The 22446-nt window shown below is 43.5% G+C and overlaps 1 protein-coding gene across 4 annotated transcripts in view; it reads right to left on the reverse strand.

The window, feature by feature from the left end:
* KAZN (kazrin, periplakin interacting protein) overlaps positions 1–22446 on the reverse strand; it is a 1448845-nt gene that overhangs the window by 74428 nt on the left and 1351971 nt on the right. For all 4 annotated transcript variants that reach the window (XM_043992483.1, XM_043992482.1, XM_043992485.1 and 1 more), the window contains 3 exons: positions 21335–21505; positions 9042–9231; positions 4009–4139 (listed from right to left, as the gene is read on the reverse strand). In XM_043992483.1, the coding sequence (XP_043848418.1) occupies positions 4009–4139; positions 9042–9231; positions 21335–21505 (492 nt within the window). The remainder of the gene's footprint in view (positions 1–4008; positions 4140–9041; positions 9232–21334; positions 21506–22446) is intronic.

Below are 22446 nucleotides of genomic sequence, written 5' to 3' on the forward strand. Positions count from 1 at the left end.
GAAAGTAAGTTAATTTGTTTGTTTTTTTGTTTTGTTTTGTTTTGTTTTGTTTTGTTTTGCAGGGCAATGGGGGTTAAGTGACTTGCCCAAGGTCACACAGCTAGTAAGTGTCAAGTGTCTAAGACCTGATTTGAACTCAGGTCCTCCTGAATCTAGGGCCGGTGCTTTATCCACTGTGCCACCTAGTTGCCCCCCCTCCTAAGATATCAATTATTAATAATTATTTCTCACATCCTTCAGTTTTTCCTTGAAGTATGCCAATGAAAGGGGAGTCCCATTACTTCCAAAGACACAGGTGATTATCTCAACAGCTCCCCTGCATACCATCAGTGGGCTGGGCTAGGCTAAGAATCTGTGTGTATGTGAGCTAATCTATCTATAACCTGGACCCTTCCCACCTCTCCAGTCTTCTTATATTTCACTTCTATGTACACTATCATCCCACTACACTGCCTTCTTTTTGCTGCTCACACAGGACATCCTATCTCCCAACTCCATGCATTTGCTCTGGCTGACCCCCATTCCTCCCTTCTCCCTGCCATCTCTTATCTTCTCTCACTTCCTTCAAGACTGAGTTTAATTATTACCTTCTGCAGGAGGTCTTTCCCCCATTGTAAACCTGCCCTAAACCCCTTGGCCTCCTTGTTTGCTGGTCCTTTCCCTCTGAGTTACCTTTCATTTATACTTTATATACCTGGTATGTATCTAGTTGTTTGGAAGTTGTGTCTCCCAGGAGAATGGGAGTCCCTTTAGGGCGGGCACTGTATTTTTGCCTTTCTTTGTATCACAGGACCTGGTACATAATAAGGGTTTAATAAACCCTTGATGACTGACTGACTAGAGCAGAAAGGACGTTAGAGACTATTATGTCCAATTCTTTCATGTTACAGAGCAGGATTACACCCTGGAAAACCAGAGACTCACACATGGCTATTAAGTGTCAGAGGCAGGATTCAAACCCAGTTTCTTATTCCAGACAGAGAGGATGTCATCAGACTTTGTTAAAGAATAGCTTACAATTCCTGGAGTGGATAGAGGACCTTGGATAGAGGACCTCAGCCCAGTGCTGCCTCTGACCAACCTAAACCATTCAAACTTTCCATGAAATTTAGAGAAAAATATCACCCATCCCATGATTCAAAGCATCTGCCTAAGAGCCCACCCCAAATGACATCCTGATGTAGGTATCAGAGCTTGTTAATTGCCAGGCTTCCCTAGACTCACTTCAGTCCACCCAGATTCCATGATTTCTTCAATGTGTGTGTGTTGGGAGTGGGGGGGACTGGGATTCCTCCTAGTAATGGAGACTGTACCGTCTTCCACGCCTTATTATAGAGACCTCAGGAGTTGCTTGGGCTGAGAAAATCCTTTGCTGGGGGGCCAGCCATCTGGTGAGAAATCCCTTTGAACTGAGCCTGGCCAGTCTTTGGATAGCAGGCAGGGATCATGACCAAACCCCCATTCTAATCTCTTCCAATTTAGCCCAGGAGCCTGCGTGGGCTTGTGCTCGGCTGGCATGACAGATTAAGACCTCAGGCTCATCTTCAAACCTCAGTGAAGCATCTAATTCAGGCTGGGTGGTTTCAGCAAAGAGGGATTTTTCTATAGAAAGTGCATATTATCATCATCATTATTATTACCAGTACTTTACATTTGCAAAACACTCAACACTGCTAAAAGTACTTCTAAACATATCATCCCAGCCCCAGGGGACATGACTGTCATTTTACAGATAAGGAAGCTGAGGTAAAGAAAAATGAAATGACGTGTTCCAAGTTACATAGCTAGTGAATGGCAGAGCCAAGACTAGAGAGCCATGGTCCTTTGGCTCTCAGAGTGGGGGTCTGTCTGTTCACTACATTTGTGCAGTGTCTAGATGTGGCAGCATATACGATAATCCTTAGCTTTGGGAAATCTAGATGTTTCCATCCAAAAAAAAAAAAATCACAGCCAAGGGAATACTGTTCTCTGGTGGCAGTTTACCCGAAACGTAAGCATTGTGTGTAGGTGGAAACAACATTCCGCTTGGGCCAACACAAAACCATAGACGTTTTACTTGATGTGTTGAGGCCAGAATGGGAGAGGTTCTGGAATCTTAGGAGAACAGAGGTAGATGTAGGGGAGGGACAGAGTAGTTTCCAAATAGACGGCCATTTTGGAAGGCCATTCTACCCTGGAGGACATCAGCCTGGATCAAATTCATGGACCACAGTCGAAGAGGCGGGACAGGCTGAAGGCAGAAATAGCTTAAAAGAAAGCTTAGCTCAATTCTTGGATGTTGGATTCACATGTTACAAGCTGCCTTTCTTGATCCCTCCATTTGTTAACATGTTCCCCTTCCTCAAAAACTCTCATACTTATCGATCTGTGGAAATATGGTTTTCTCCCAAGTAGAATAGAAAGCCCACAAGGGTAAAGACTGCTTTCCTTTTATCTTTGCATCATTAGCACCAAACTCAGTGCCTTGGACATGGTTATTTATTTTGATATTTTGCTGGGATTGGGAATCCTCAGGGTGGAAAATTATTCTCCCAAGAGATTGGCTACTTATAAAGTGATGGTGTCAAACTTAGATAGAAACAGATCCCTGTGTGCCCCTATGGACTTAGAAAATCACAAATTAACATCATCTGTGTTGTATTTTTATTTATTGTGTTAAACATTTCCCATTTACGTTTTAATCTGCCTTGGCTTTAGTTAAAGTTTGGCTGGAGGAGTTTAAATAACTTACAGTCTTAGAGAATGGCCAGGGGCCATTAAATGCCTGTAAGTAATGGGCATTGAGAGGTTCAGCAAGTCACCTAAAATCCCAGAGCTTGTATGTGCCAGTCAGGGTTTGAACTCAGGCCTTCCTGGTCCCCTATCCATCTGGCTACCCCAATTCTCTGGTACATAATCAGCTCTGAACAGAACTGGATTGAAGGAAGAACCAGGATATTCTGGGGAGGTCCCTAGTCCTCTGAGGCTGATGTCTGAGAGGCCAACTGTGATCTGCTGGAAACTGGCCCTTTGTAATCAGAATCAAATCACTGTTGTTGCTTCTGGGAAAAAATATGCTAATCTTCTCCTCCATGTTCAGTATTCTTGTAGTTTTCCAGAATAGATATGCCTTCCTAGCCAACATTGGCTTTTATGTGTTGTTTCCCCCTACTAGAATGTAAGCTCTTTTGAAGATGTGAACTATCTTTGTATTTTGTATTTGTATCTCCAGCATTTAACATAGTGCTTGGCACACAGTAAGCACTTGATAAGTGTTTTCCATTCATTGATTGATTCATCCATCCATCCATTTATCCACCCAACCACCCACCCATCTATCCATTCACCCATCCACCCATCTACCCACCCACCTACCCACCCACCCATCCATTTATCCAACCATCCATCCATCCATCCATCCATCCATCCATCCATCCATCCATCCATCCATCCATCCATCCATCCATCCATCCATCCATCCAACTATAGGGGTACATGGACAATGGTGCTGGGTCAGGTTGGCAATAATGACTTTCTTACTCCTGGCTATAACGGAGAGGCAGGAACAGCTCCTGACTTTCTCTTGGGTACTCAAGCTAGAGAGTTCTTATCTCCCCCCCACCATCCCAGAGGCAGTGATAGCAAACAATCTTCATTCTTTTCTATTTTTCCACACCCCAATGCTCCAAAAGTAGGAAGAAAGGGAATATGAAATGCCAGGCAAATGAGCCAAAGGGGCTGGGCAATTTCACTGGGTCAGTCTGGAGTGAAATGCAGAAGCCAGAATGTTCTTACTGAAGAAGGGTGGGATGGAGGATGTAAAAGAGGGAGGGAAGAAGGGAAGGAGGAGGAGAAACAGCAACTGCAGTAAGAGGAAGAGGAAGAGGAAGAGGAAGAAGAGGAGTGCCCTCTTTCTGCCTGCCCCACCTGTGATCTGCTTTGAGGAGGTGGGTGGGGAGAGAAGCAGTTGCAGCAGGAGTGGGCTGGAGGTTAAGAGAAGGCAAGGGACCCCACCACCATTGGCCTTACATTGCAGAGGGAGTGTGTCCGGTGACGAGGGGAGTTGATGTCACTTGGCGTTGATGACCGGTCTCCTTCGGCTGCAGATGCATCAGAGATGATGGAAGGCTGCCGAGAATGACAGGGGCTCACCCTGACAGCTGGAAATTGGGAAACAGTGGGTAAGGAAGGGAACAGAAGGAAACCATGGTGGTGCTACTATCCTTATTCCCCCAAGAGCTTCCCCAGGGTCACCCTTCACACATACACCCCAACTTCATGGAGTTCTTTCTTCCCAAACACTCCTAAACACATTAAATAAAGATGACAATAAATATGACGATGATGTTAATAGTGATGGTGCCAATAATGTTGATAATAATATCAATAATGATGATAACAGCAATGATGGCGGTGGTGATGATAATGGTGGTGGTGGTGGCGATGATAGGCATTTCCACAGTACTTTATCATTTTCAAAGTGCATATTGGACCCTGTGAGGTAGGTATTATTATTCCCATTTTACAGATGAGGAGAGTAAGCCTCTGAGAGGCTAAATGACCTGCCCAGCCTCATCCAGCCAGCAGGGTCATAAGGTCATGGAATCATAGACTTAGAGCTGGAAGGGAATTTTGAGGCCTTATAGGCCCACCCCTACTATTTTAAAAATGAGAAACCTGGGACCCCCAAAGCTTCAGTGACTTGCCCAAAGTCACACAGCTAGTAAATGGCAGACTCAAGATTTAAATTTAGGGTCATTTAACTCCAAAATCCAGCCATCTTTCCATTGTACCTAAATTTCTCTTATCACCTATTATTGGGCATTAATAGTGATTTATATTTGTTCCTTGTCCCAATGTCGAGAGCATGGATGTCTTTGGAGATCAAAGACAATTTCTTGGCTAAAGTATAGGATTTTGAGACTTCCAAAATACTTTTGTATCCATGATCTCACTTGTCCCTGTGAGATGTATACTATGGGTTTTTAATTATCCCCATTTCATAGAAGAGGAAACTGATGCTCAGAGAGCATCAGGTTACATAGCTAACAAAAGGTGTGGTTTGAACTCAGGACCTTGCTGACTCCAATTGGGCCCTCTTACCACTGTGTCAGGCTTAAGAAACATTTACCAAATTGACTTGAATTCTGTCCACTGCCCTCTTCCTTCTCTGAACACTCTGAGGCACTCTAAATATGGTGGGCCATGTGGTCTAGCACTTGGTGTTCTATTGTCATAATTTTATCCACATGGTAGGGCTCTGAGTATGGAAATTCCTTTCACCAATGTAGAGAGGCCATAACTCCATCTGTAACCCAGAGCCTTAGAGAGTCACCTGGTGTCCTGAGAAGTTAAGTGACTCACCCACGGTCACCCATGTAGGACATGTCAGAGATAGGACTTGAATCCAAGTCTTCTTGATTCTAAGGTTGGCTTTTAATCCATCACATCTTATTGCCCCTTCAGCTACTAGGGTCAGAATGTGAGCCCCTTGAAGACTGTGGTTGGCTTTACCTTTCTTTGTAGCCTGATCTCAATCACTTAATAAATGCTTTTGAAATTAACTGATGGATTACCACCACCACCATGACCAACCACCATAATCATCTTCACTTCACTCCCTACCAGATAGGGCACATGGCACATGTCCAATAAAGAGGAGTTAACTTCAGGATGCCCTGAGGGGCCCAGGCCCAGTGGTTGGGAAAGAGTTCACAAAGTTAGAGAAGGTCAATACAGTCTTGTTCACTTCTTCCTAGGCTTCAACCAAGCCACCCATTGTGGGAAAGCACAAAGACCCCACCCACCTCTTCTAAATCCTTTGTTGATTCTTGTTCAGTTATATGTAAGTCTTCATGTCCCCATTTGGGGTTTTCTTGGCAGATATACTGGAGTGATTTGCCATTTCCTTCTCCAACTCTCTCTCTCTCTCTCTCTCTCTCTCTCTCTCTCTCTCTCTCTCTCTCTCTCTCTCTCTCTCTCCAGGGCAATGAGGGTTAAATGACTTGCCCAGGGTCATACAGCTAGTAAGTGTCAAGTGTCTGAGGCTGGATTTGAACTCAGGTCCTCCTGAATCCAGGACCAGTGCTTTATCCACTGTGCCACCTAGATGCCCCCATACTATCTTCTCTTCTCAGCAGTTGCTTTTACCTATTTTTATATAGCAATGCTTTCCAGTCCTCTCACATCCCAGTCACCTTCCTCAGAATGCTTTCTACCTTATCAATGCTTCTCTTTGAGTGTGGTGACCAGATTCTAACATGATAATCCCAATGAGGTCCCATTGTCCAGTCCTAGCCTATTGTTCTCAAATGTCTTTGTTGCTATTTGGTCATTTTCAGTCATGCCCGACTCTTCATGACCCCATTTGGGGTTTTCTTGGAAAAGACACTGGAGGGGCAGCTAGGTGGCACAGTGGATGAAGTACTGCACCTGGATTCAGGAGGACCTGAGTTCAAATCCGGCCTCAGACACTTGACACTAGCTATGTGACCCTGGGCAAGTCACTTAACTCTCATTGCCCCGCATAAAAAAAAAAAGAAAAGGGAAAGAAAGAAGGGAAAAAAAAGACACTGGAGTAGTTTGCCATTTCCTTCTCCAGTTAATTTTATAGATGAGGAAACTGTGGCAAACAGGGTGAAGTGGCTTGCCTAGGTTCACACAGTTAGTCTGAGGCTGGATTTGAACTCAGGAAGAAGATGAGTCTTCCTGACTCCAGACCCGGCACTCTATGCACTATGGCACCATCTAGCAGTCCTCCTAAAATATCTTATTGAGGTTTTGAACCGTAATCACTTCAGAAGTACAAATGTTGCAAACTTATTAAAAAAAAAAAAGGTTGTTTATTTAAATTGTAAAAATATTTCTTTTTCTTATTAAAATTCAATGTAACCACCATCTTGTGCTATGCATCACTGGACAGTTTTCAAACTTTGTAATAAAAAAAAAAAACTCTCATCAGCTGCTGCTCAGTGACTGAAAGGATGGCATGTGTAACCCTTGCCTTAAGATCATGCAAAGAAGGAGGTTTTGATGAAGACAGGACAGTTCTGACGTGACCCCACAAGAGAAAGTCCAATGAAGATGAATCAGGTGCTTGAGATGTCCTCTCCCAATCCAGTGGTCTGAGAAATTGTCATCTAGAAACTGTCACACATGTAATATGTAAGGACAGTGTGCCCTATCTTGTTAAACTTTAAAATGTATCCCTCCAAATTCCCAAAAGTAAATTAATGGAAAATAAATTTAAATAATTAAACTTTCAAATGATGATGGGTTTTTTTTTTGGGGGGGAGGCAAGGTTGTAGCATTTAGATTTTTGAAGTTATTAAAGTTTTAAACTGCACTAAGACTTTTGGAACAGCCTATCCCATCCTGTGCTCTACTATGCTAGACTCTTATCTTCCTCATTCTGCATTCTATTAATATAGTCTGAGATGTTGTCATCTAGTCATCTTCTATTGAGCTTGAAGTTTGCTAAGACCCTCAGGTTCTTTCCATCCAGCCATACCTCCCCCATTCTGTGCTTGTGAGGTTGATCTATTCAATTAAATGAAAGAACAGTTGCTTTGGGCATTCATGAATGGCTGACCCTCCCACATGCTCCATCCATCTGATATGGTCCCTTTGCATCTGTCACTCAACTGCAGTGACCTTTCTTTCATATCTTGTCCATACAGCACCAGACTTGGAACCAGGAGACTCTGGGATCACATTCCACCCATGATACTCACTAACAGTTACTAGTGACCAGGCACACTATTTCCTCTCTCTTCCTCAGCTTAATGAGAATGATGATGCCAACTTCACAGAGATGTTAGAATATTTCAATGAGATCATCTAAGGCAGGAGCTTTGTGAATTTTAAAAAGCTATACACAAGGGGGCAGCTAGGTGGCGAAGTGGATTAAGCACCGGCCCTGGATTCAGGAGTACCCGAGTTCAAATCCGGCCTCAGACACTTGACACTTACTAGCTGTGTGACCCTGGGCAAGTCACTTAACCCCCATTGCCCCGCCAAAAAAAAAAAAGCTATACACATAGGGGCAGCTAGGTGGCGCAGTGGATAGAGCACTGGCCCTGGAGTCAGGAGTACCTGAGTTCAAATGTGGCCTCAGACACTAAACACTTACTAGCTGTGTGACCCTGAGCAAGTCACTTAACCCCAACTGCCTCACAAAAAAAAAAAAAAAAGGCTATACACATGCCAGTGATTATATTGTTGTTATCAACATAAAACAGGGCAGAACTGAATCTGCCAGGCACTGGGTTTGAGCATTCAAGTCGGAGAACTGGAAAGCTCTTAGGGAACACCCAGGACATGGGTTCTTAAACTTTTGTGTGTCCTGGACCCCTTTGGCTGTCTGGAGAAGCCTTTTCAGGGTAAAGAATAAGTAAGCATTTATTAAGCACCTAATATGTGCCAGTCACTGCACTAAATGCTTTACATATATTGTCTCCTTTTATCCTCACAACCACCCTGGGAGTGGGGGTGGGGGTTAATGCTTTTATCATCCCTATTTTACAAATGAGGGAACTGAGGTAGAAGGTGGTTAAGTGACTTGCCCAGGTTCATGCAGCTATAACTGCCTGAGACAGAATTTGAACTCAGGTCTTCTTGCCTCCAAGTCCAGGGCTCTATACACTGAGCCACCTGATTGCCTCTAAAGAAGAATATTTTTGTTTTTAAATGCATAAAATAAATAGCAGAGGATTATAAAGGAAATTAATTACACTGAAATGCAATTATAAAAAGTATTTTTAAAAACCAAGATTAAGAAGATGCCAAGAACCTAAGATAGGTAAAGGCATCTTCCTGGGTCTGTGAGGCAGTGAGGAGTTAAGCCAGGACTGAATCCCATGTCTGCCCTCTGACAGACTCAATAGTCTTCCTGCCCCACCACTCCACCCCTCTGATGGGGCTCAGGGGTTTGGACCATTGGCCACTAGGGGGTTCAGATGCCAGCGCTCCAGAGGGCTTTTTCCTAGAACTCTCCAGGGAAGCCGGCTTTCTCCTTTGATGGGAGGCTCCATTAAATGCCAGCCACTGCTGCTGGGACTCACCTTGCCGGTCTGTGGGGTGGGGGGGATGTGAATGGTACAGCGTCTGTTGGCTCTGCCGGATGGCCGCGGTGAGCGGGAGGTCCGCCTGCATCACCCATTCCTGATTGCCATTGAGAACTGTCTCGCCTGGCATGGCAAGTGAATGCCGCTTGGGGACATCCTTGGTCAGGGTGGCTAAGGACTGCTTTGCCTGATCAGAGAGGAGAGAAAGAGAGAAGATGAGTTATGTGGGGCTCTCACGCCAATGCTGCCCCATCATTCCCACCCCTGGGCAGCCAGGCTTTAGAAAGCCCTTATTGCTTTTACCATGACCAATTCCCCTTCAACAACCACCTCCCTGGGCACTGTTGCAGATGGTGTTGGAAGGGTACGAAGCAGAGGCAGAGGGGATGTTCCAGGACTTCAGAAGCCTGACAGTCTGACTGAGAGATGAGGCAACTGGACATACAGTCAGTAAAGATTCCCCCTAAAGGTGGCATCGGACTTGAGTGTTCTAAGAATGTTCTACTTTAGCAATTTGGAATTATGCCCAAAGGGCGATAAAGCTGTGCATACCCTTTGACCCAGCAATTCCACTTTTAGGTCTTTTGCCCAAAGAAATCATGGAAGGGGGAAAGGGACCCACATGTACAAAAATATTTATAGCTGCTCTTTACGTGGTAGCAAGGAATTGGAAGTTGAGGGGGTGCCCATCAATTGGGGAATGGCTGGACAAGTTGTGGTATATGAATACAATGGAATACTATTGTGCTGTAAGAAATGATGAGCAGGAAGAGTTCAGAGAAACCTGGAGGGTCTTACGTGAGCTGATGATGAGTGAGATGAGCAGAACCAGAAGAACATTGTACACAGTATCATCAACATTGAGTGTTGACCTACTGTGATGGACTATATTCTTCTCACCAATGCAATGGTACAGAAGAGTTCCAGGGAACTCATGATAGAAGAGGATCTCCAAATCCAAGAAAAAAAGAAAAGAAAGAAAGAACTGTGGAGTATAGATGCTGATTGAACCATATTATTTCTTTTGTTTTGGGTGCTGTTGGGTTTTTTTTTCTTTCTATTTTGAGGTTTTGCATCACTGCTCTGATTCTTTCTCTTGTAACAGGATTAATGCAGAAATAGGATTAATGTTATTATGTGTATATATATGTGTGTGTGTGTATATATATATATATATATATGTATATGTATAGAGATATATAGATATAACCTATATCAGATTACCTGCTGTCTAGGGGAGGGGGGAGGGAGGGGTGGGAGGGAGAAAAATCTGAAATTGTAAAGCTTGTATGGACAAAAGTTGAGAACTATCTTTACATGTAATGGAAAAAATAAAATACCTCATACATTAAAAAAAAAAAAAGAATGTTCTACTTTGCCACTGAGGATCAGAAGGAGTCCTGGAGCCCCATCTCCTCCTGGGTCCCTTCTCCTTTCCCCCACAACCTCCCCAAATCTCCCTTTATCCCTGGGCTTCTCAAGGTCCTTGGCTCTTTTTAGCAGGAAAGCAGCTCCTGCTAGTAGTAGGTGTGGTAGGATAAAAGCCACAAGGGGCAGAGTGGTACAGTGCAGAGAGGACTGGATTGGGGAGGGGGGGGACACAGAGGACCTGGGTTCAAATCCCACCTCTCATGCTTAGTACATGTCAGACAAATACCTTTCACTCTCTGGGTTTTGGTTTCTTCATCTGGAAATTGAGGGGGTTGGATCTGATGGGCCTCTAAGGTCTCTTCTAGTTCTAAATCTATGATCCAATGATTCCAGGAGGGCACCACTCCTCTCCCCAGAGATCACCAGATACCCAGAGAAGGGTAATGCTGTACTCTAGGAGCTAGAGAACCACAGAACTAGGAGGGGTCTTAGAACACAGAATGTCAGAGCTTGGAGGGGCCTTAGAACACGGAATGCCAGAGCTAGGAGGGTCCTTAGAACACAGAATGCCAGAGCTTGGAGGGGCCTTAGAACACGGAATGCCAGAGCTAGGAGGGTCCTTAGAACACAGAATTCCAGAGCCGGGAAGGCTTCAGAACATGGAATGTCAGAGCTGGGAAGGCTCTTAGAAAATGGAAAGTGAGAGGTGGGAGGGAACTTAGAACATAGGATGGCAGAGATGGGATATGTATGTTTGAGGAACAGTTTGACTTATGCTTTTCCTGGTGCAGGGAATTCTACTGATGTGCATCAGCAAATCTTAGCAATAAGTAATGGCTAGAAAGAAAGCTGGTGTTGGAGTCAGAGAGAAAACTGGGATTGTAGTCTCACCTCTTACACTTTCTGGCTGGGGGACCTTGGGCAAGTCACTTGGCTCGCACACTTAACAGCTTAGTGCTCAAGGCAGCTTTCCACCACTCAAGTTGAAGAGGTGTCAGTCTGCATTAGGAGAGGGATTTTCCTCTCCTGAGAATTCCCTATAGCAATAAAATTACAGGTCTATCCCCCATCCTTATGATGGCCGTTATCATTATCATGGCCACTTCTAATCTTTCCATTCCAAGGTTCTTTCTCCCTTTTCTTCCTCTGGAAGATATAGCTGGGGTTGGACTCAATGATCTCTCTCTAAGGACCCCAAGGACTTGGAATCTCATCATCTTCAGATCCCCTCATATCACACTCTCTTTTGGCCCCGTCTAAGGCACTCACTGGAATTTGTACATTTCCTTTCCTGGCCTTCTCTCTCTGTCTCTGGCCTGACTAATTTTAACTCATCTCCTCTGGTGCTGAGCACAAGGGATGGATGCAACGGGTGTTACTGAAGTGAATGGAATCTCTGGCCAATGGCAAAGGATGAAACTCTGCCATCCTGCATGCTCTCCCTGGGTGCCCCTCACATCCAGCAGAGGGGCTGGAGGGTACATGAAGCCAACCTCTCATTCAGTTCAGTCTCACTCAATTAGGCATCCTGGTATAGCAGAGAAAGTGCTGGACCTCCAGTCAGGATGACTTGGGTTCAAATCCCACCATTGACAATTGCCCTTTTTCAGAAGTAGGCAGCTAGGTGTAGGTATAGCAAATAAGAGTGTTGGACCCGAGTTCCAATCTAGCATCAGAAACTTACTTAGCTGTGTGACCCTTTGTAAGTCACCTCATCTTTCTCAGCCTCAGTTCCTTCATCCATAAAATGGGGGCAATAACACTTACCTTATTGGGTTGTTGTAAGGATCAAGTGAGATAAGATTTAAAACTGTCTACAACCCCCAAAGTGATATGTAAGTGCTAGCTATTGATATGAACAATAAAATGAATAAATTAAAACACGTGATTACATGAGGGAACCAATGCAGTGATCCTGGGCAAGTCACATTACCACTTGGAGCCCCAGTTTCCTCATCTGAAAAATGAAGTTAATAGAATCTGGATAATACTATCTGTACTAGTGTCTAGTACACAGTAGGCACTTAATAAATGTTTAGTGACTGACTGCAGTACTTTCTTCAGAAAGTTGATATGAAGCTCAAATAAGCTGATGTATAAAATGTTTCACAAACTTGAGAGTGCTCTCATGAATAATAATAATTCCCATTAGATTCTGAGCTCTGTGAGAGCAGGAATTGTTTTCTTCTTCTTCTTTTCTTGTATCTCTAATGCTCAGCATAGAGCTTAGAACACAGTAGGTGCTACATAAATGCTAGTTGACTAATAGTAATAACAAGCACATATTATGGGCAAAGCCCCATGTTGATATCCTTCCATTGTATCTTCCTGTCCTCTGATCCCTGTGACTGACAGGATTAAATCTAAAACTGCTGTTTGACTTTTAAAGCCTTTTCCAAGGCAGCCCCTTCCTACCTTTCCAGTCTTCTCACATCTGACTCCACGAACTCTTATGATCCAAACAGGGCACTCTAATCTCCCCACTCCAAGCATTTTCACTGGCTGTTGCTCATGCCTAGAATGCCCTCATCTCCACCTCCAGACTTCCCTGGCTTCTTTCAAGTCTCAGGTCAAAATCTTACCTTTCCCAGGAAGCCTTTCCCAACCCTTCTTAATTCTAGTCCCTTCCCTCTGACACTGGCATCCATCTGGCCTGTTGATATCTCGTATGTACCAAATTATTTACCTGTTGTCTCCCTCTTTAGAGTGTAAGCTCCCTGAGGGCAGGGGCCATGCTTTTGCCTGTCTTTATATCCCCAGAGTTTAATACAGTGCCTGGCACATAAGGTATTCTTTTTTTTTTGGGGGGGGGGTAAGGCAATTGGGGTTAAGTGACTTGCCCAGGGTCACACAGCTAGTAAGTGTTAAGTGTCTGAGGCCAGATTTGAATTCAGGTACTCCTGAATCCAGGGCTGGTGTTTTATCCACTGTGCCACCTAGCTGCCCCTCATAAGGTACTCTTCTTTTTTTTTTTTTTTTGGTGAGGCAATTGGGGTTAAGTGACTTGCCCAGGGTCACACAGCTAGTAAGTGTCAAGTGTCTGAGGCCGGATTTGAACTCAGGTCCTCCTGACTCCAGAGCTGATGCTCTATCCACTGCGCCACCTAGCTGCCCCCCCCATAAGGTACTCTTCGATTTTTTTTTTTGCAGGCAATGGGGGTTAAGTGACTTGCCCAGGGTCACACAGCTAGTAAGTGTCAAGTGTCTGAGGCCAGATTAGAACTCAGGTACTCCTGAATCCAGGGCCAGTGCCTTAACCACTGCGCCATCTAGCTGCCCCCATAAGGTACTCTTAATAAATCCTTGTTGCCTCACTGATCAAGAAAAGGAAGTGCCAATATATTCTTCAGAGGAATTTCAGGGCAGAACAGTCTACACAAGGTGTCAAAGGGGCAGACCTGCTTAGTGTGTAAATTGTTGAAACTGACTTGCCATTCATCTCAGTCACTTGCTCCTTATTCCAACCAAACTAACTTGCTTAGTGCTTCCCTGTTCATGTCATTCAGCTCTTCTGTCCTCCATGCATTTGTACAGGCTGTGTCCCCTGCTTGGAGCAGCTGCTCTCCTGGCTCACCCCTGATTCTTGAACCCTGAGCTTCCTTCTGGGCTCATTTCAGGTGTGACCTTGGACATGGCATCTGCCTTCACAGCTCTCCAACATTAGCATCCTCTCCTGCGACCAGAATAACTCTGTATATAGTTTGTATTCCTTTTTCTGCAAATATGTTGCTTTCTCCCACTACAATGTAGCTTCTTGAAGGCAGGGGATGTTTCTAGTTTTTCCTTTTCTCTCCCTAGTGCTTTTTACTACCCTCTGACAAGCCAGAAATACTTGCTGAACGGAAGTCAGAGAATTAATTGTGTGACTTTGGGCAAGCCACTTTCCAGGTTTGGGTTTTCTCATCTATATAATGTTGGGGGTGGGGGAGGGTTGGGATCCGGTGTCCTCTGAAGTCCTTCTCAGCTCCAGGTCTAGAATCTTATGATCCTATGAACGACAGATTTAGAGGTGGAAGGGACCTTAGAGATCACCTGGCTGATTGTTTTGTAGATGAGAAGCTTGAGGCCCAGGAATTGAAAGGATTTTACCAGGGCCACAAAGGTAGTCAATGCAGCAAAGTCAGGATACGAACCCAAGGTCTGTGACTCCAAATAGAATGTTTTTCCCCATGGGGATTCTAAGCAAGTACCTTTAAGAGAGATGCTATAGGGGCAGCTAGGTGGCGCAGTGGATAAAGCACTGGCCCTGGATTCAGGAAGACCTGTGTTCAAATTTGACCTCAGACACTTGATACTTTACTAGCTGTGTGACCCTGGGCAAGTCACTTAAACCCCATTGCCCTGCCAAAAAGAGAAAGAGAGAGAGAGATGCTACAAGCTTTTTTGTGGTAGCAAAGAATAAGGGCAGCTAGGGGGAGCCATAGTGCACAGAGCACCAGGCCTGGCAGCAGGAGGGCTTAGCTCTCTGAGTTCAAATTTGGCCTCAGACACTTCCTAGATGTGTGACCCTGATCAAGTCCCTTCACCCCGTTGGCTTTAGTTTCCGCATCTGTCAAATGAGCTGGAGAAGGAAATGGCAAACCACTCCAGCATCTCTGCCAAGAAAACCCCAAATGGGGTCACAAAGAATCAGATATGACTGAAATGATTCAACAACAACAAAAGTACTGGAAATGGAGGAGATGCCCATCAATTGTGGGATGGCCAAACAAGTCATGGTATATTGTTGTGATGGAATACTACTATGCTATAAGAAATAACAAGCAGAATGGTTTCAGAAAAACCTGGGAAGACTTATATGAACTGATACAAAGTGGAGTGAGCAGAACCAGGAGAACATGATACCCAGTAATAGCAACATTGTGCAATGATCAATTGTGAATGACTTAGCTCTTCTTAGCAATACAATGATCCATGACAATTCCCAAGGACTCATGATGAAAAATGCTCTCCATCTCTAGAGAGACTCCAGATGGAGTCTGAATTCAGATCAAAGCATACTTTTTTCACTTAGTTTTTTTTTTTTGCTTTTGCAATATGGCTAATATGGAAATATGTTTTGCATTACTACACATGTATAATATATGTCAAATTATTTGCCTTCTCAAGGAAGGGAGAAAGGAGATTGGGAAAGAGAGATTTTGGAACTGAAAATGTTAAAAAACGAATGTAAACTTTTAAAAAAACTTATAATGCAGGAAAATAAATTAAAATAAGATCTAGATTTAAAGATGGACCTTGGAGGGCACCTTGTCCAAATCACTTATTTCACAGTGGGGGAAACTGAGGCCCAGAGCAAGTTCATGAGATCTGAAATTATTGTGTGACTTAGAGTCTTAGGGAGCTGTCCAGGGGTATTGAGATTAGGGAAGGAAGCAGGGAAGGGAAAAGGTGAAGAGAAGTAAGCATTTCCAGAGCACCTACTATGTGTGAAGTTCTTTGCAAATATTACCTCTTTTGATCCCCACAACAACCCAGCGAGGTAGGTGCTGTTACTATTCCTATTTTACAGATGAGGAAACTGAGGCCAACAGAGGATTAAGTGACTTGCCCAGGGCTACACAGAGGTTCCGTGACTGGCAGGATTCGAACCCATTTGAACCCATCTCCCTGATTCCCAGACTAGCTCTCTATCCATTATACCATATTATTCCTCTTTGTTCTTAGTTTGTATATATTTATTCTTTTTTCATTTGTTTACATATCTGTTTTGTGTGTTCTTCTCTTTCCCCAGGGGAATGTAAGATCCTTGAGGGCAGGGACCATGTTCGCTTTTGTCCTTGTGTCCCCAGAATGACCTCAGTGCCTGGCACATTTGGGGGAGGGGAGGAAACCAAACCTTTGTATTCATTGATTGGCATAGGGAACTCCTAGTGAGGAACTTCCCTCCACCAATGCAGATTGCCACCTCAACCATAACTTGGCAAGTTACCTAGGGCACCAAGTGGTTAAATGAGAGGGATGAGATTCAAACCCAGGTTTTTCTAACTGTTGACAGAAATAAGATCATTGATTTCATGCTTAAAGAGACCTTAAAGATCACTTAGTTCAACTCTCTCATTTTACAGATGAGGAGATCAAGGATCTCGGAAGTAGAACTTTTTTTTTTAATGTATTTTTTTTTTTAGTGAGGAAATTGGGGTTAAGTGACTTACCCAGGGTCACACAGCTAGTAAGTATTAAGTGTCTGAGGTCGGATTTGAACTCAGGTACTCCTGAATCCAGGGCCTGTGCTCTATCCACTGCGCCACCTAGCTGCCCCTAGAAGTAGGACTTCTTTAAGCCCATTCCCTACCCACTAGGCAACACTATCTATCTATCTCACACACAGCAGGTGCTTATTAAATGCTTGTGGCTGCTGATGCCTGCAGTCACATGGGTATAACAAAACAGCAAATCAGGGATCCCAAACCTCATCTCTAAATCCAGCATTCTTTCCCTGCTTCTGTCCTTGAGCAAATCCTATAACCTGCTGACCTCAGTTTACCCAGCAACAGAAAGGGGAAAACATGGTTTTCTTAGCATACCAGCTCAGAGAGGGTCCATTTATTCTGATTTCCTGTGAATTGCAGGAAAGAGGCAGTTTTCCATGATCTTTGAGTCAGCACAACTTTGAGGCTGAGGTAGCAGTTCCCTCCAACTTCAGAATTCAGGCTTCTGAACACTATATTGGCTGACTATTAACCAACACTGGCATCTCCTGACCTTTCACCTGCAGCCACACCTTCTTCCCCCTTCCTCCTCCCCAGAGAGGGGGACATGGGTACTAATTAACCAGACTTTGGGCCTCTGAGGATGACACATGGCCCCAGTCCAGTAGAGAACTGGAGATTTACAGACTAGAAGAGCAGGTCGCTAGTTTTACCTGCAGGCATGACTGAGAGTCAGCTTTTCTCTTATATCTAAGACCCCATATCTGGTCTGGCCAAGGTTTTATCCTGTCTCCATTCTGGAAAGACAAGTCAAGCGATGAGACTCAGGAGAGAACTGGTTTATCTCAGAGAAATAACATCCGGTCAGTGTGGAATAGGGCCTGGAAGTCAGGTGACTCAGGTCTGTTGTTAACTTGCTCAGGTCTCAGGTATGTTGTTGACTTGCTCTTTGACCTTAGAAAGGCTGATTCCCTTCCCTGGGTCTCAGTTTCCTCCTTTGTAAAATGAGGAAGGTGAACTAGATAAGTTCTAGGGGTCTTTTACAGCTTGAAAACTACCAAATGATATTTGGAAAGTGCCTGGCATGTAGTAGGTACCTAATAAATGCTTGTTTCTCTAATTCCTTCCTAAAATCCCATGATTCCTCTGTAAGAGTCTTAGATTTGTGAATCAGAAAACTGGGTTCAAGTCTTAGTTCTGCCATTAACTTGTTTGTATGACTCCTCTCTGAGCCTCAGTTTTCCCAAGTGTAAAATAGGGTACTTTAGAAGAACTGTAATATTGTTTCCAGTTCTGACAATTCTATGAGTCTTTATAAAGATTCAGTTTTGGGGCAGCTAGGTGGCACAGTGGATAGAGCACCGGCCCTGGATTCAGGAGTACCTGAGTTCCAATCTGGCCTCAGACACTTAACACTTACTAGCTGTGTGACCCTGGGCAAGTCACTTAACCCCAATTGCCTCACCCCACCCCCCAAAAAAAGATTCAATTTTAAGGTCAGTTTTATTGCATATTTCCTATACTGGCAAATTACTAAATGCCAGACACTGAGCTAATTACTTAAAAATACCGATCTTCATAATAACCCTGGGAAGTGGGTGCTTTTATTATTCATGTTTTTAATGGATGAAGAAACTGAGGCAAATAAGGTTAAGTGACTTACCCAGGGTCACACAGCTAGTAGCCGTAGTAAGTGTCTGAGGCCGGATTTGAACCCAGGTCTTCCTGACCCCAGGCCTAGTGCTCTATCTACTGTGCTACCTAGCTCCCTATAAAAATAAAGGAAGCCTAAGGTACAGCTAAATGGCACAGTGGATAGAGTACTGACCCTGGAGTCAGGAGAACCTGAGTTCGAATTCGGCCTCAGACACCTGATACTTACTAGATGTGTGACCCTGGGCAAGTCACTTAACCCCCCTTTCCTCGTTTTAAAAAAAGAAAGAAAGAAAAAAGATTGAAGGAAGCCTAGAGTGGTAGAGAGAAAACTGGTAGTAGCAGAAGACTCAGACTTAAATCTGTGTGATCTTGGACAAGTCACTTCATTTCTCTAATCCTCAGTTTCTTTATCTGTAAAATGAGCAGAAAGGTAAAGATAATTTCTCCAAACCCTTGCTTAGATTGTCTTTTCCCCAATCTCAGGGAGTGATAAGAGAAATATGTCCACTAGATGTCAGTCTTGGGCAATGAAGCCCAGCCTGAGCAAGAGACCATCCCAACCTCAGAGAGCATCTCATATTGCAGACCTCAAGAGAAGCCTGTATAGGAGACAGCATGGGTATCTTTAAGCCCTGCAAGGACAGTTGTGCGGAAGAGGGATTGAATAAATCTTGTTTTTCTTGGCCTGAGGGGTCAAAACTAGAAGCAACAGATAGAAGTTGAGGGACTATTTTTTAATCACAAAGAAAAGAAAAAATCCCCAACTAAGCCCTTCTAAGAATGGGCAGCCAAAGGAGGCAGTGGGATCTGTGGTACTGTAGGTTTGTTTTGTTTTGTTTTGTTTTTGTTTTTTGGTGAGGCAATTGGGGTTAAGTGACTTGCCCAGGGTCACACAGCTATTAAGTGTCAAGTGTCTGAGGCCAAATTTGAACTCAGGTCCTCCTGACTCCAGGGCCAGTGCTCTATCTACTGCGTCACCATAGGTCTTTCAGTAAAAGTCTGGATAAACACTGTCATCAAGAGATTCTCTTATGCTCTTTAAACATGATATGACATTCCCTATCTCTACACCTTTGCACTAGCTGTTCCCCCTACCCCCATGCCATGTACTCCCTTCTCATCTCTGCCTTTTAGAATGTCTAGTTTCTTTCAAAGATCAACTCAAGCATTATTCTCTGTGTGAGGCCTTTCTAGGTGATTCCCCTACCTTGCCCCCAGCTTCTGGTGCCTCTCCCTCCCAAAATTACCTTTAATTTATATATAGTTAATTTATTTATATAGTTATCTATTTTGTAATCATATATTATTTTATTTAGTTATCTGTAGTTGGTTATATTATTTTATAGTTATGTTATTACACACATTTAATTTATATATGATATATAATTATATAACTATATATATAAATAAAGTTTTAAGCTTTAAATTTGATAAGTTTTAGGGAGGTATAGTTTTTCCTCCCTTCTTTCCTTCCAATAGAAGGTAAACTTAAGGACAAAGGCTCTTGCTCCCATCTTGGCACAGCTAGATGAAGGGGGTAGCTAGGTGGCACAGTGGTTAGAGCGAAAAAGGGGTCAGGAAGACCAGAGTTCAAATCCAGCTTCAGATACTTACTAGCTGTGTGATCCTGGGCAAGTCGCTTTACCCTATTTGCCTCAGTTTCCTCATCTGTAAAAATGAGCCAGAAAAGAAAATGGCAAACCACTCTAGGACCTTTGCCAAGAAAACAGTGGGGTTCATGGAGTTGTATTCACTTATGCTTTATATGCTATATGCTACCCCCTATATATATATATATATATATATATATATATATATATATATATATATATATATATTCCCCTATACCTTCCTCCAGGGGAATATAAACTTCTTGAGGAGTTTTCGTTTTAGTTCTATCTTTGTATGCCTCCCATCTAGAACAATGCCTGGCATACAAAAGGTATTTAATCAATATTTCATGAATTAGACTGAATTGACAAGACCTTCTTGGGTGAAATTTATATCAATGTCTTAGGATCATGGATTTAGAGCTGGAAGGGATGGAAGAGGCCATGAAGTTCAATTCCACATTTCTTGATTTTTTGGGGGGGCGGTGTAGGGCAATGAGGGTTAAGTGACTTGCCCAGGGTCACACAGCTAGTATGTATCAAGTGTCTGAGGTCAGATTGGAACTCAGGTGTTCCCAAATCCAAGGCTGGTGCTTTATCCACTGTGCCACCTAGTTGCTCCATCAATTCCACATTTCTACAGATGAGGCAACTGAGGTTCAGAGAGGCTGTTACAAAGGTCACAAAGGTACTAAATAGCAGAGTGGGATTTCAACCAGGTGCTCCAGCTCCCAATCTAGCCTTCCCTCGGGTGTGTTCATATGTCAGGAGAGTTGTTTGGAGAGTGGCTTATTCTACACAGTGACATGAAGATGTTAACGCTCTACACTTATTATCAACAACAACAGTACTATTGTCATCATCAGTATTATTATTGTTATTACATCTGAGTTGTTATTATTATTATTATTATAATTATCTTTATCATTATTACTACACTCTGAATTACTTTTCCCCATTGGCTGGAGTAGAGTGAGAAGGCCAGATGCTACCGAACCTCAGTTTCCTTGATTATAAAATGGAGATAATAATAGCACATAAGTCCCAAGGTAGTTGTGAGATAAAAATGAGCTATTCATAAAGTGCTTGGCACAATGCCTGGCACAGAGTAGATGCTAATTATTTTTTTTATTTTTTAAATATTTAATTTAATTTTTTTTTTTAGTGAGGCAATTGGGGTTAAATGACTTGCCCAGGGTCACACAGCTAGTAAGTGTTAAGTGTCTGAAGCCGGATTTGAACTCAGGTACTCCTGACTCCAGGGCCGGTGCTCTATCCACTGTGCCACCTAGCTGCCCCAGATGCTAATTATTATTGTTGTTGTTGTTGTTGCTGTTATTATTATCCTACTTTTTTTTTTACTGCCACCACCACCACCACCACCACTACTACAACTCTCTCCCCGAATTGGTTGGAGTACAGCAGGGGGAGGGGCAGACCTTACACTATTCCCTCTCTCCATTGGATGAAGCAGAGCAGGGGGAGGGCCAGAGTATCTTACCATGGCCAGCTCAGCCTCAAGCTCCTTCATTCTGTTGTCCTTCAGGTCCAGCTGTGAGCGCAGGGACGTGGCGTGGTCCGTGGCTTCTTTGGCTTGCCGACGCAGCTCCCACTTCTCCCGTTCCAAAAGGTCCTTCTCTTTTGCCAGGGCTTTGACTGCATCCTCACTCTCCTGTGAAAAGAAAGCAATGACTGGCATTAGGGAGCTCCAGAGCATCTCCTCTGGACTCAGTCAAGTCTTTCCCATATCCGAGTGTCCAGAGTGTAATACTGTTCTGAGTCTGGGACCTGACCAGTAGACCGTGGGGCTGTCTCTTCCTTATTTCTGGGTAACATGTTTCTCCATAGCAAACCAATCAATTGGTCAGAAAGCACTTCATAAGTGCCTACTATATATGTGCTAGGCTGCGGTAGTCACTGGGGATACAAGTACAAAGAATGAGGAGCTCATGTTCTGTTTGCTGCATTAACCATATCACAATTACCTCATTTTGTGATGCTATGAAACCTGAGGCCCTGAGGTAAAGGGGAAGAGATAGAGGGGGCTAGCAATGTCTGAAGGGAAGGGGAAATTGAGTCTGAAGTTCCAAAAGGGGAGGACAGGATGGCATCATGGAGAGGGCGTGGATAGAACTTAGAGTCAGGAAGAGCTGTGTTCGAATCTCACTTCAGGTATTTACTATCTTTGTGACACCTGAAAAGTCACTCAAGCTCTCTGCTGACTCAGTTGCCTACTCTTTAAAATGAAAGGATTAGATGTGATAGTTTCTAAAACCTTTCTAGTTCTAAATCTATGATCTTAAGATACTAAATCAATAACTTTTCTGGGTCTGTTTCCTTATCCATTAAAGCAAGGGGGTTGGACTCAATGGTTTTAAAGGTCTCCTTCAGTTCTACATCCACAGAATTTTATATAAATAAACTATATAAATAAATAAATCATATATATATATATATATATATATATATATATATAAAATTTTAATCACTGATCAACTGAGTGGGCACTGAGCTTCTCCCACTGCTCAACATGTTAGGCCACATATATACTCTCTCCTTCTTTGGCTGTTCTCTCCCTCTACCCTCTTCTTTCTTCTAAGCATGGGAATTGCT

Source organism: Dromiciops gliroides, chromosome 3 (assembly GCF_019393635.1).
Source record: "Dromiciops gliroides isolate mDroGli1 chromosome 3, mDroGli1.pri, whole genome shotgun sequence".
Classification (NCBI taxonomy): domain Eukaryota; kingdom Metazoa; phylum Chordata; class Mammalia; order Microbiotheria; family Microbiotheriidae; genus Dromiciops; species Dromiciops gliroides.